We start from the raw sequence: 14454 nt of genomic DNA on the forward strand, positions 1-14454 counted from the left end.
ATAGTGCTGGATACCCGTTTGTAATCTGTGAGTTTTCAGTCCATTCCACATGTTTCTTCTTGTAAAATGTAAATGTAAATCTTGGCCTCACAAGGTGTAAGCAGTGGTCCTTGCTTTAAGCTTGGCATGCACATCGCACAATCCTGTTAACCCCATGGGGGGCTCATCCCAACATCATCGATTGACCAGTTCCATGTAATCAATATTCTTCCCCCCTGCTTCCAAAAAAACATACCAAAGTGTGCCAAACTACACCATTACCCGGGGTTAAAGTAGCCTGTTTTAGACCATGGGGTATAACCTGATCCTGGGGTTTAAAAAGGCTAACCCATTTTAACCTTGGGTACAGTTTGTCAGGCGTTAGTCCTATATTTTGGGCTCTTGTCTGCCGTTAGAGGAGCCACAGAGCTGACAGCTCAGTGGTACTGGGTCTACATCAGCTGTAGTATCACACAGCAGGACAAAGACTGTCGCTGGAGCTGTCAGGGTGACACAGCGGTCTACCCAACATCTAAATCATCTATCATCAACACCTCTGTCAAAATAAGTGTACAACCTTTATTATTTAGCTTTCTCCCATTTTCTATCTACAGAATGTTTGGTACATTTTCTAAACATACCGTAATGAAGTATATGCTGTAAACAAATGGCCTTGTACAATGGATATCTGGTGACAAGATGTGAGTGTCAGATAATGTATGTGTACTGTACATTAATTCAATTTCGTCGTTCCGTCCGTCACGCCACCATATATGGCCGTCAGTCCCTCACGCCTCGTGACATGTCACGCCACCATATATGGCCGTCAGTCCATCACACCTTGTGACATGCTCCATATATGGCCGTCTCCATATATGAAGATCACGACACTGACCTAATCAAACCCTGGATAGCCATACATGGAGAAGACTGGATGGATCATCACCTAGATCTGCATATATGGAGCTGGCCAGCAACTCTACATCTGACCTCAAACCTCAAACCCTTAGATCTCCATATATGGAGCTGACATTCCATATGTTGATCCACCCCCACCTGTCCTTCCTATTCGATATCTCCCTTTTGACTGATACCTGTCCATTCAAACTCTAGACGGGCCCGCCTTAAAGTTATTAGTGCAGCTGTGCCCGGCATCCGACGGAAACTAGAGTTCTCAACAGGCCCGAAAATGGGCCCTCATCAAACCCTGTATACACTCAAGACACTGCCCCCGATGCCACCCTTAGATCTCCATATATGGAGCTGACCTGTTCTGACATTCCATATGTTGATCGGACATCATCAAACCCTGTACACTCTAGACACGCTCCATATATGGCCAGTACAGAATTCATTCCATATAATGTTGATCTGACCCCCCCCCCATCTCAAAGCGCCAGCGGCCCGTCACCCAGGCGGATGCGTGCACGCGAAAGGGGCGAGGTCGCTTCTTGCCATCTTACTGTCTCCAAGACACATTTCTCCCAAGGGAGTCAAAAAGAAATCACACTCGAGTCGTGTGAAGTGAGGGGCACCCACTGTTTTTTATATCGGCCACATGGTGTCTTACATCGTCATTTAGTGCCCTAAACAAACATTAAAGTCCAGACTTGACTGGCTCTAAAGTTCTCTCTAAAGTGCTCTATTAACCCATTTTGGGCGGGAACCCCTTTTGGTGTTAGCATTATGTTATGCTTTAGCTATTGAAAAATAGCAGATCTACAAGCTCATAGCGCGCCACCGAGTGGCGCGCTACGAGCTTGTAGGTCTGCTATTTTTGAAAAATCGAAGAACAACTGACATAGAAACATAGCTTTTTCAGAAAACTGTCAGGATGTAGAAGACATTTTTAGAATCTAATGGGTTAAAACAAACATTTGTAATGTTGTAATATCCTGTAAAGTCCATAGACTTGGCTGGCAGATGATTTATGTCATATAAAGTACTCTAGTCTAAACTAGCGCCCCTCAATAAAGTAACCTTGAACCTTGTAAAGGTGGTGTGTTGATATGTATGACTGAGGAATTGTCCAGTGCCTAGTTGTATAGAAATGTTAATTTCTCTGCATGTGTGGCAAGGTAAACCTTGCAGTGTAATATTGTGGTACTGTAGGGACAGAGCAGTGGCCAGTCCAGAGTCAGCTGTTCATGAACCATTAAAGAGCAATATATATGGATGTGCTGAAGAGGAAGTGCACTCATTACTACTTCATCACCTTGCCCTTTCATATCACAGGGCCAGCGCCCTCTAAATCTGTGTGAGTGCACGCGTGTGTGAGAGAGAGTTTGCGGGATAGTGTAGATGTAGACTACTAGAGTAGTAGTCTATAGTCAGTATAGTTGCTATACTGGTTCTAAAAAGTCAAGGACCCCGAAATTGTATAGCCACGGACCCCCATCTGAAATGGTTTTGAGGCAGATAGGGAAACCAGGTAAGGGATTTATGTAAAAAAAAAAAAAAAAAAAATCAATGCAGCATGACCTGACATGCTGTGAAAATGTACCCCCTTGGAACCCCCCCCCCCCCAGACTGTAGTTGACAGACTGTAGGTGAGAGAGATAGGTAAAACAAACAAAAAGTGACACATTACCAAGCCCAAAGAACTGGTCATATGTGTGAGCTTTGCAATGCTGCTGTAATGTCTTGGATAGCAGTCCTCGCATTAGACAGCATCTCCCCCTGCTGCTTGAGGTGTGCAAGTGGAGTTCATCAGAGATGTAGATGGCTCAGATAGATCTGGTCACTGCTGTCCATGAAAAACATAGTTCAGGACCAAGGTTATAATAGTTAACTAAAACGAACTAAAAAATCACACCTGTGTGAAGTGAGTGGGGCAACACATCCGAAACGGTAGATAAATGAGTTACCATCTGGTGGTCCCCGGGGAGTCTCCGGGGGGTCCCCGGAACATCCAATGCAATGCATCAAATGCGCCCAGGGGGCCGGGCCGATTCCAGCGAGCCGCCCCACGTCCGAAACGGTTGAGAAATGACAGAGTTACCGTCCCTCTACTGTACCCTGTACTGTACTGTACTGGCACACCCGAAATCATCATATATACAGTTAATATGTGTGTGTGTGTGTGTGTGTGTGTGTGTGTTTGTGTGTGCGTTAGGTTGCGCACAGGTGGTGAAAAACAACCATGCTATTTCCATGCTCATACCCACCCACCCAGCCACACACATAGCTCCGTAAGGGAGTGGTTGCACCACTCAAAAACGAAAACTAGAATTAAAAAAACATTTCAGTTAACTGAAACTAAATAAAAATAAATAGAAAAACGATAACTAAACTGAAACTGTATTGTGTGTTCACAAAACGAACTGAAATTATAGACAAAATACCCTTAGTTTTAGTTTTTATCAACATTTATATGCCTTTCGGTCATTTATAATATACTCAACAAGTTTTATTATTGAGTTTTATTATTGATCTGCACCAATAAAGTGTAGACAATAGACATGTCCCCGCGCCTCCTTCCCTGAAAAAGCGAGTGCCAAGTTAATCCTGCACCGTTTTCCAATTTGGGATTTAAATCATATTTGAGTGTCTACAGGTAGGAGCCCTATACACAAAGCAACCAGGAAAAAAAAATATATATATATATATATGATAAAATATATAGGCCTTTAGGCTATGGTACAAACCAGAAACACTGTGAGCAGTGGCTGAGCATTGTGGAGGAGATATTTGTAATGGAGAAACTAACTCATACATTGAGACTACAAGAGAGGAGTTATTCAATGAAAAATGGGAGAAATGGATTGAATATAGAAATCAACAGGACGACACTGATGATAACAATGCACTCATTAATGGACTGGAATACGTTGCTTATTAATGATGTATTACGAAGCCTTACATTGTGACTGTACTTTTGTTTACCTGCAAATAAAAAGTAAAAAAACAAAAACAAAAGCAGAAATATCAAGTTTTTTTTTTCTTTCTCTGAGTCACTTCTAATTCTGATCTATTAATACTGTAAAATGCCTACAAATACAACAAAATTTCGTTTAATGACTATAGAACGGCCGCAACCATGGCTGACGGACGGAAAGACGGATGGACAGACGGATGGACAGGTTCCAAACCTAGTCTCGGCCATGCCTTTTGGCCTGGTGGAGACAATAAGGGAATACTTATTTGATACCATGTTTTTACCCAGCGACTTCATATTCATGTGCAATCTATGATTCTCAGGTAGTCCTAATATCTCTGTCATCAGGAATGACATTGTTATTGTATTCTATAGGCCCATACAGTCTAAAATAAATGCAGTAATGCTGTATAATACACAACAATTTGTGTGCCGTTCTTAATGAATAATCATCAATCAGAAGCTATATGGAAAACAATTTGGTTCCAGTCAGTCAAAATCGCCACACATGACAGTGTTCAAAAAAGTAAATAAATATATGAAATTGAGAATAAGCTGCTAATTGATTCATTAAGTATTGATTTAGAATGTCACACAGTGTATTGTACTTACCATAGAAGGCTTATAGAACAATATTTTGTCATTCGAGCTGTTTGAGCCATAGAGAAATGGGGATTCACTCATAATTTCGATGCTACATTGGTCCGACACGTGGCATTGCGTGTGGTTAGGGTTGGGGCCAAATTGGACAATGTTAGTAATGGGGCGAGCTTGAGTCAGTGGCACATCAACATAAAGCTCCGAGTGCATTTCCTCTACCATCAAGTTTTAGCTATTTCTGGGTCTTGGGTCTCTTGAGTGGATGTTGTTATGTCCAAATAAATGACTCACCTAATGCATGCTCGTATGTTTTAGTTTTTTTCTTCATCTTCATCCAAAAACAGCTAATGGATATGGGTGCTCAAAACATATTAGTGGTCACTCAGGAGGTACACACACATCCCAGTAAATTCAATGGGAGCTCGAACAAAATAAATAAACTGAAAAAGGAGAAAGTCTGCACACCGTTTTAAAAGCTTTACCAGAACAGAAAAAAACATATCGTTGCTGTCGGGAGGAAACCTCATAACTCCATTTTTGAGGGTTTTTTTTGGCATGAATCAGTGCTATTGAACATCTATGTGCTATTTACGTCTGTGTGTTGTTTCAACTCCACCACCTCTCCCGCTCTCATGGAAGTAATTGACAATAGAGTTACAACAACAACTTTGATGAGGCTGTATTGCTTTGTTTTAAAAAATATATGGTTTTCTTAATTTCCTGAAAAATGAACATTTTGGAGTTATGAGGTTTCCTCCCGACAGCAGAGATATACAACGTTTCGGCCTCCTTCTCCTTGCTCAAAAAACCTTTCATTCAAGGCACTAAATGATACCATGTCTCGCTAAATTAGTTTTTTTATGTATTTGCCACTGTTGACCTGCAATTTTGCCATGAAAATAATTGTGTAAGTGTTGTTGCTGTTTGTTTTTACTGTTGTTGAGACCGAAGACAAATTTCCACAGGTGGACAATAAATTAAACTAACTAACTTGCAACAAAACCTGGTTGAGGAATGTGATGCCATCCCACAGCAAAATGTGTCTAGGTTGGTGACCAGGATGAGGAGGAGGTGCCAAGGTGTTGTGGCTGATTTTGGATATTCTACCCACTACTGAGTTCAATAACACTGAGTGAAAAGATTGTTTTTTCCTTATTACTATGGGAGAGTGCAATCATCCAATCCACTAAGCAACTTAAAGCAAGGGTTGAATACCAACGATTTGCCATTTTGGCACATTTGTTGGAGGTGCTTACCCACATATTTAGCAGTATTGCTCATTCCACAAATGCCCGATCCTTACAATCTATACCTTGTTGTACAGGTGACAACGATCAACGATTAAAATGATATAAAACATAATTCCAATTGGTATTATCAAAGTGGAGAAATAATGGACCAAAGTTATGTTTTCGAACTTTTATTGCAGAGTTTATATTTTTCAATGGTATCTTTTGAGTTTTTATTACATAATACTTACTCTGATCTTTTTTAATCCTATACCTGACAAATAAACCAAAGTACGAAAAAAACTAAAACTAATCTAAAACTAAGCATTTTCACCAAAATAAAAAATAAATCAAAACTAGCAAACCCTCTCTAAAACTAAAACTAACTCATTTAGAAAATAAAATGTCAAAACAAAAAAAACTAAAACTAAACTATAATGAACCCAAACCCAAAACTATTATAACCTTGTTCAGGACCTGCATTCATTTATCAACTAGCTTTTATGTAGCTTGACTACATGCGTCAGTATTTCCAGACAACATCTCTAACTGTATTTTGAGTCCTTGTCTCTGTCTCTCTTCATCCAGCATTCCAGCCATACATGATGCAACCTCCTGGCCTTGCTGTGGACTGTAATTGCCATACTCTGTGCGAAGCCAGACCAGTCTGCGTCGGGGGCTTCTGACGTCTAGTTACGCCCCTGATCAGAGGCCTCCTGGAAACTGATTCATGTCTACATGAGTGATGCCACTCTCTCTCTTTTTTTTCTTTTTTTTGTGGCTTTCGCCTTTATTTTATATTTTTTTATGGAGGGACAGACAGTAGGCTGACAGGAAATGGGGAGAGAGATGGGGGGAAGACATTCAGTAAAGGCCATCGGGATTGGGAGTCGAACCCGCGGCACACTGCCAGACTGGATTACCAGCCAAGGTGCCTGGACCACTGAGCCATGGCCCAGGCCCCACTCTCTCTTTACACCGCTGCTGTGTCACACACACACACACACACACACACCTTGCCAATTGGTAAACCAATCCTCTTTGAACATTTCCAGAATAGCCAGCCAGTTCCCAATACATACTTAAAGCTGAAATTCTGCCTCAGTATCCGCACTTCGGTCCACCTTCGTCACTGATAAATATCACTGCACCCGGAGGATAATTTGTTCATCACATTGCATACCCCTATTCATTCACAAAGACAATGAGAAAACAAGCATTTGATCAATACTTTAATTTAATAAAATGATTATCACCATGAATCACCTGCTCAGATAAACAAAATGGTAGTCCTGCTGGGAAGTCCAGTCCAGACTGGCAAGCTGGTTTCCACAGTGTTTTAGTGGTGGTCACTCACAGTGACAGGGCTGTGATAGGGAGGTAGGGCTGATAAGGTTTTAGCTGAATGGTCACCTGCCTTAAAGTAAAGGTTTGGTATGTGATGATTTTACGAGTTATAATAATAATTATATATATATGCAATTATAATACTGTAATACATTAGTATCAAGGCTTGGCTAGACACTTAAGTCCACGGTTATGACCACTAATCACTAAGTCGTGGATATTGGATATGTGTTGGATGAGAGGAGTAGAATAACAAGCTGGGGTCAGTGCACCGTGGCCGATTAAGCAGCATTGAACACAATCACCGGGGCCTGTCGGATTAGTGACAATGTTTGTTGCCTTCATTGAAAAATATATCTCTTCCCTCTTCCCTTTCTGTCCTCCTCCTCCTCCTCCTCCTCCTGTCTGACTATCTAATTATATGGAGATAAGAAATCACTCTCTCCATCTGTCCTTCCACTGACTGGAAAAGGTCCCTTTAGTCCCTTATAATTCTGTCTGAGAGTTGTGAGAATTCTGGTATATAAAATGTTCCCTTTACCATAGTACTGCATTCTGCCGCAGGCATTCATTTGATGAGATGGATAAAGAGGCAGTCTGCCAACTTCCCCATTTCATTCCACTGGCTTCCATCTCACTGGCTGTCTTCCATAGGCCAAAAAAAGAGTGGCCAATATTAGTGCCTTGTCACAAGGAGAACAAGTACCCTATTAATCAACCAATCACACCTCAAAGAGAGACTTTTCCAATTAACAGTGCAACCAATAGCAAGGTCCCCTGCCAGGAGGTAGTGAGTGACATCTTTTGATCAGGTTCTGGCAGGACTTGACAACTCCTAAATCACTTACTAGAAAGATCAAAGATATGGAAGAGCTGAGATAGAAAGTGTTTTGTATCTATCAGTGAGTCACGAGTGAGTCATTATCACTGAAATATTCCACATAGACGGGTAACATGCCAATTAAAGATGAAAAGAGACACTGAAGTTTGAAAACGTGTTCATTTTCAACCAAAAAAAGGGCCCCCAGCAACCTTCAGACAGGAGACAATGCATGTCCTGGAAGAGTGTTTGTGTGCTTGTAGGAAACTTCAGCAGAAACAAAGGTATGTAGCACTAATGAGACTTCATATCCTCTAGCCATTATTTAGATTGATGAGCTGTCTGCTCAAACGGTTCCAATAAACCATACTCCTAGAATCTATTAGAGAACAGAACTTACGTACAAGTCTTAACAGTTTTGCACTTGAATATAAGAACTCAAAGGGTGAGGATTATCTACCGTATAAATCTTTGTCTCCTGCATCTTGGGTCTCATAACTGCAACTCCACTCAGTCGCATATTCAAACATGGTCAAATCCCAACTGTATGGAAAGCTGCACAGCTTGTTCCATTACTTAAGGTGGTAACTCTAACTAAAAGTGAAAGCTTCATTTTACCAGTGTTTTACTGGGAAGAAGAAAAAAAAAGAAAATAACCATTTAGTTATTGATGGTTAAGTGGTTGACAACTCTGAAACAACACCCTGAAGTCCACTCTCATCAGTACGGTACCATCTTCTTATATACAAAGAGGACAACTCTGAAACAACACCCTGAAGTCCACTCTCATCAGTACGGTACCATCTTCCTTTATACAAAGAGGACAACTCTGAAACAACACCCTGAAGTCCACTCTCATCAGTACGGTACCATCTTCCTATATACAAAGAGGACAACTCTGAAACAACACCCTGAAGTCCACTCTCATCAGTACGGTACCATCTTCCTATATACAAAGAGGACAACTCTCTCCAACAAAGTTTAGAGGCCAGCAGGTTAATAGCCCCTGCAGTGCAATTTCTGCAGACTGCAGCTGCACTGGCCAATCCTACACATTGGTCAGGCACCTGTTTAGCAGAGATCAGAACTGGGTTATAAATGTGTTCCTAGTTCCTACTCAATCGTTATACCCACCGAGCGAAACTGCCAACTGGTAGGTAGGTAAATAGATAAATAAATAATAAATAATAGTGGGTATGCACGTGACATCATCATCATCATACCCGGACGTTATACGGGAATGCGTACAGAGTGGCAAAAAAAACTACTTTCTGGCCGTGATAGCCCACACATCCAAACAAAACAACACAAAACAAAACATCTGATTTACCACTCAAATTGCCACTCACTTTATGCGCATATTCTATAATAAATAAAGCCGGCAACTGCATGTGTATCAGAGGAGATATGTGCTCATCTACATACCCACGGTGGGGAAAATTTACCAGACCAATATTAACTCAGAGAGGCTCAATGCTGTTACCATGACACTGAGAAGTCAATAGGAGCGAGGGGCAGACTATATGTACAGTACTTTGAGTTGCAAGAGTCCAAAGATTTTCTGAGATAGTATTCTGCCAGGGGGCATGGTTCCCTCCCCTGCCTGTCTGCCATCCGTTTCCATCTCAGTAAAGCAATGAATCAAACCCTCCAACGGCATTCCTTACATAAACTTAGTTTGAAAATGTTTTTGCCTTATACAGTGGTGCTTTAATGTGTGTGTGTGTGTGTGTGTGTGTGTGTGTGTGTGTGTGTGTTGTTTCATTTGGAGCAACGTCATCATCGACATCGATGGACTGCCATAAGCAAGCAAGCAAGTAAGTGTGTGTGTGTGTGTTGTTTTGGCTGCTCTACCTGAAGTGTTTGTGAGTGGAAAGTGGAAACTATTGGTATGGTATATAACCAAATAATAAAACATTAAAACACTTCTATATCCATTTCAAATAGTTTGTGTTTTACAGGTTACAGATAGTTACTACCTATACAAAGTGATGGAATATTCAGACAAACAAAAGTCTTTAGGTGGTCTTGGATGCATTTACATTCCCAGCTAATATAATATGTAAATGATCTGAATGAAATATAGCTAACATAGCTGCAGACTGCTACTGTATACCAGGCTCAAACCACAAACCACCTTAAACTACAGAAATATACTCAGATTGGAGGGTGTTAACTAGGGATGTCCCGATACACTTTTTTCGTTCCCGATTCGATCCCCGATACCACAGTTCCTGTGTTAGTCGATACCGAATACCGATACCAGTGTTGTGATCTCGTATTGTGTTTATAGCTATCTAGCTATACTGTATATCTCGTGTTGTGTTTATAGCAGACTCCTCACTCAAATGTGCACTTGCAGTTTGGGCAACTCCAAAGCAAACTCCACTTGGACATTTTATTTACCTGCCATTAGTGTCAACCCCTTACCCCTGTGTCGGATCGGTGGTTAGACTGGCATATTCGCCGATACCGATATGACCCCATATGACAAATAAGGGCCGATACCGATACTTTTCCGATACCGATACAGTATCGGGACATCTCTAGTGTTAACCATACAAAAAGTAACGAAAAATGGTGACTACAAAACCTCTCATTAGTACTGCCAATAGTACAAGACAGTGCTGCACGCAAGTTTAGTTTAGTTTAGTTTTATTTGCACGGGATGTACATTAAAAGAAAAACAAAGGAAATTTCAAATGGCATGAAATACATTTGTATGAAAATAAAAATAAAAAATCAGAAAAGAAAATGTGCCGGAGTTCACAACATCGTCTCTCAATCAGTCTCATGCACAATCTTCAAATACTGTATGTGTGCTATTTGGAAACTGTGGGAGGGAGTCTGTCCTGAGAGACACGTCTTTCCTACAGACTTGTGACTTTACTTTACTAAAGCGTGACTTGGGTCATAATAGTTATGATGCCAGTACTCACTGTGCCAGAAACTCTCGAGTTTTCAATATCTTCCTTCCGTCCTCTCTTTTATAGCCATAATTCTTAGATAGGCCTCATAGCAATCTGTTTTGTTTTTAGCATTGGGAGATTTGCGTGATCTGATACAAGATTTTATTTTAGGTAAGCCGTATGGGAATTAGCGATTGACCCTAAAGGACAAGATTAAAATATGATATAATCTCTGCAATTTTGTTTTGGGAATTAAGGTTTACAGCAAATAGTTTTTTTGAATTGGAGTCTGAGGGGATTTCAAACTTTTTTCATGTTGCAGATACCCAAATGGACTTTGATTCGAATTATTGTCTGTCCTAGCCACCCTGATATGAAATGATCACTTGTTCCTGTAGATTTGCACTATACAACATTCAGAGGCTTAGACTTCCTCACCAAGGAGTCTGCCCAGCTCCTTATTCGAGCCTCAGCCATCGACTATTGTAACTCCCTCTCTGTGACGATTTGATGGATGGCATGCTCACTCAAACCCCTACAAGTGATCCAATATGACATGGCATGTCTGGTTTTCTACCTCCCATAAATTTCACGCCTCCCCTGTCTGCGTTTCTTACTTTCTTTCACTGGCGTCTAGTTTCTGCCTGCATCCAATTCAAAACACGGGTAATGGCTTATAGGGCCATGAAGATCACGGCACCTGTTAAATTCAGAACATGATCCACCTCTACACCCCTATCTACACACTTAGATCAGATAACACTGTCGCTGCCTTCCCTACGACATCCTGGCCAATGCTTCAAGCGTTCTAGACTCTTCACCCCTCTGGTACTCAAGCGGTGATGACCTCCCAATAAGTCAGGACTTAGCGGGAGGTCTAACATAATGTGAAATTCATACGCTTTGGGACACAGGTATTTGCATATTTAGTCAGATTGTGGTTTGGTATGAAGTAAGATCATGAATTACTTCTGAATATCTGCTGTATGACGAGAACCTTGAGTGAGTGTGTGTGTGTGTGTGTGTGTGTGTGTGCGCGTACATGAGTGTGTATGTATCTTTGTTTGTGTGTATGTGTATGTACAGTATAGAGGGTATGCGCATGCATATAGTGAATGGCAGATCGAGTGGCAAAGTGAGTGACAAAGTGAATTTAATGTTGTTTAAAGTCATGCAATGAAATAGGACTTTTCTGTTTGGATGTACGTATAGGCTGTCAAGGCCAGAAATATTGCCACTCAGTAGGCATTCCCGCATAACTTCCTGGTATGATGATGATGTCATGCGCATACCCTCTATAGCTTCATCAAGTGTGTGCTGCTGATGTAATAAATCTTACTGTGTGTGCGTGTGTTGTGTGGTCTGCAATAAGGGATGCAGGGCAGGCTGATTTACGTACCATCTTAGTTGTTTATGCAGAGAGGCCCATTAAGCAGCTCTCTGGACCTTGCTCTCCTTTATGACATCAAATATTCAGCGCACTCCCTCTTCCCACCCTTGATTTGAGCTAAAAGTCATGGCTACGCACAACAATACATCCTGTTTACCTGCATACAGCAGTCTAGCTCATCTGCCAGGTAGTATATCAACTTATCAAGGCTGTCAGTACACTCAAATTCAGTGTTGATTTAGCTCACACAGTGTACAAAAAAAGGGAACAAAATGGACCTGTGTAGTGAATAGTGATAATAACCAAGTAATGATGATTGCGTGCTGGTAAAAATAAAAAAACAACGTATGTAGCTTCAACTAGCGGATTAGAATCAATCCATATCAACCAGTAGGTTACTTATCAAGACCATGCAATGGAGACAGTAGGCCTACTGGAGCGGAGACGTTGTCGGCCATTGTCCAACGTGTCGTACTTGTACCTAACTGTAAACCTAACCTCGGTCATAACCGGCCACGCAAATAAACATAAAGCAAAGCTGTTATAGTGCAGTTTCACGATGTTTCCGCATTTCCTAATCGCAGGCAGTAGGCTCCAGTAGAGCCTACTGGCTCCATTGCATGGCCTTGATGAGTAACCTACTGGTGATGGTTGATAACATTCGAAGCGGGTGATTCAACACACGTACGTCCGACAATAGAAAATAATGGCGAATCTATAACCTTCGCCAAACAATGGTTAGAAAGGCACTGGCCGTAGAGCCGGAGCTGGTCCCCTGGTGGCCCACTAACCTGATGTGTTAAATTCAGAAGACAAATTATGTGTACGTGCGAATGGCAGGCCAATAAATACACTTGACACTTAACTTCACACTTGACAGAGCTTTACAGCATCAGAGAAGTCAGAGCACCACAGTTTAGTCCCAACTTTCAGATTCCAAAATTGCCTGGAACTTCTGCATCATTAACCCCACAAAGAGCCTCACTAGCCACCTTTTAATAAATGTTCCAACTTATAGAACCAACTTTTTACTTGATATTAGCCAGCAATTCTTATCTGATGTTCAAATTCAAATGAAACAGTCTCATTGTGTGACTCCTGTGCTTGTATGCCCACAGTTGCACAGAATGGCACCATGAACCTTTTTTAGCTCATGACTCTGGAATATTCTCTTTGCATGTCTTTTCCCGACCCAACCCCCAGGACTTACGTGCTCCAGCTTCGCCTCCTTCCTCCGGAGAAAGATGCTGGCTGAGTAGTCCTGCTGCTGGACCGTGGCGTAGATAGGATTGGCCACGCCACCAGGGGCTGGGGCCCCGACCCCCAGACCCTTCATGTCCGAGAAGCCCCCAGGCCCACGGCTCCCTCGTGGCCCTCGCACCCCTCTACTCCCCATGTTAACCGGATGCTGGCCGCGTAAGCTGCGCTCGACTCACTGCGCACCTCAATTAAATGTATTGATCAAGTGTCCGAAGCCGAAGACTAATGTTCCCGGTTGGAGTGAGCCGTGTAAATTTAGCCTGATCGCACCTTGAACCCCATTCTGAGCATGCCTAAAAAAATCCTTACATTGGCTCAGCAGTCCGAAAAGCCCAAGAGAGGGATACCTCTACTAAAGCACTGAGCATGTGTTCAGCTGCTTGTCTACTGACAAAACAAAACAAAACAAAAACATCACAGGGCTTATTTCAAACTGCTATTACCACACCCACTGACATCACACTGAAAGGCTTCCTGGGAGGCACTAGACATACTTCAGGCACATTAGTGCCCTCGTTATCCCTATGAAGCTCCCTTTTCTTCCATCAGTGTTGCTGGATTGTCGTGTTTTACATCCACAGGCTGAGGCATGAAGGCTGAGGGGAAGAATCCTTCATCTCTGGATTCACCTTCTCAGCACTATATCCCTCGCTGTCCTGCTCCCATGTGGATGTGTGCCATGCTGTGTGTTGTCCTGCTTGGATCTGCTCTGCTCTGATCCGCTGCCTGTGAGCTCTGTGGTGCCGGCGAGGCACTCTGGCTATACTCTGTGCATGCAAGGGCTGCCACAGCCACTCTCAGGGAACCCCTCATGTGTCTGTGTGTACCAAGGGAGTGTGTGTGTGTGTGTGTGTGAGGGAGAGGGGGAGGGAGGGGTGTGTCAAGGAGAGGCAAAGAGAGAGAGAGAGAGAGAGAGAGAGGAGGAGGCTAGATGGAAGAGATGGAAGGGGAGAGGGAGGAGAAAGATGTTATAGGAAGACAAAGAATGAGGGTGGGCAGCAAGAGAAAGAGTGATTAGGAGGAGAGAAATATGTGTGTGTGTG

The 14454-nt window shown here is 42.2% G+C and overlaps 1 protein-coding gene across 1 annotated transcript in view; it reads right to left on the reverse strand.

The window, feature by feature from the left end:
• Nucleotides 1–13492, reverse strand: part of LOC306930871 (inactive phospholipase D5-like) — a gene marked incomplete at its 3' end in the record, with an annotated part of 110290 nt that extends 96798 nt beyond the window's left edge. The window contains exon 1 of the mRNA XM_079511967.1: nucleotides 13362–13492. Within this exon, the coding sequence (XP_079368093.1) occupies nucleotides 13362–13487 (126 nt within the window). The 5' untranslated portion in view covers nucleotides 13488–13492. The remainder of the gene's footprint in view (nucleotides 1–13361) is intronic.
• Between the last annotated feature and the right edge of the window lie 962 nt (nucleotides 13493–14454).

Source organism: Electrona antarctica (genome assembly GCF_951216825.1).
Source record: "Electrona antarctica genome assembly, chromosome: 10".
Classification (NCBI taxonomy): Eukaryota; Metazoa; Chordata; class Actinopteri; order Myctophiformes; family Myctophidae; genus Electrona; species Electrona antarctica.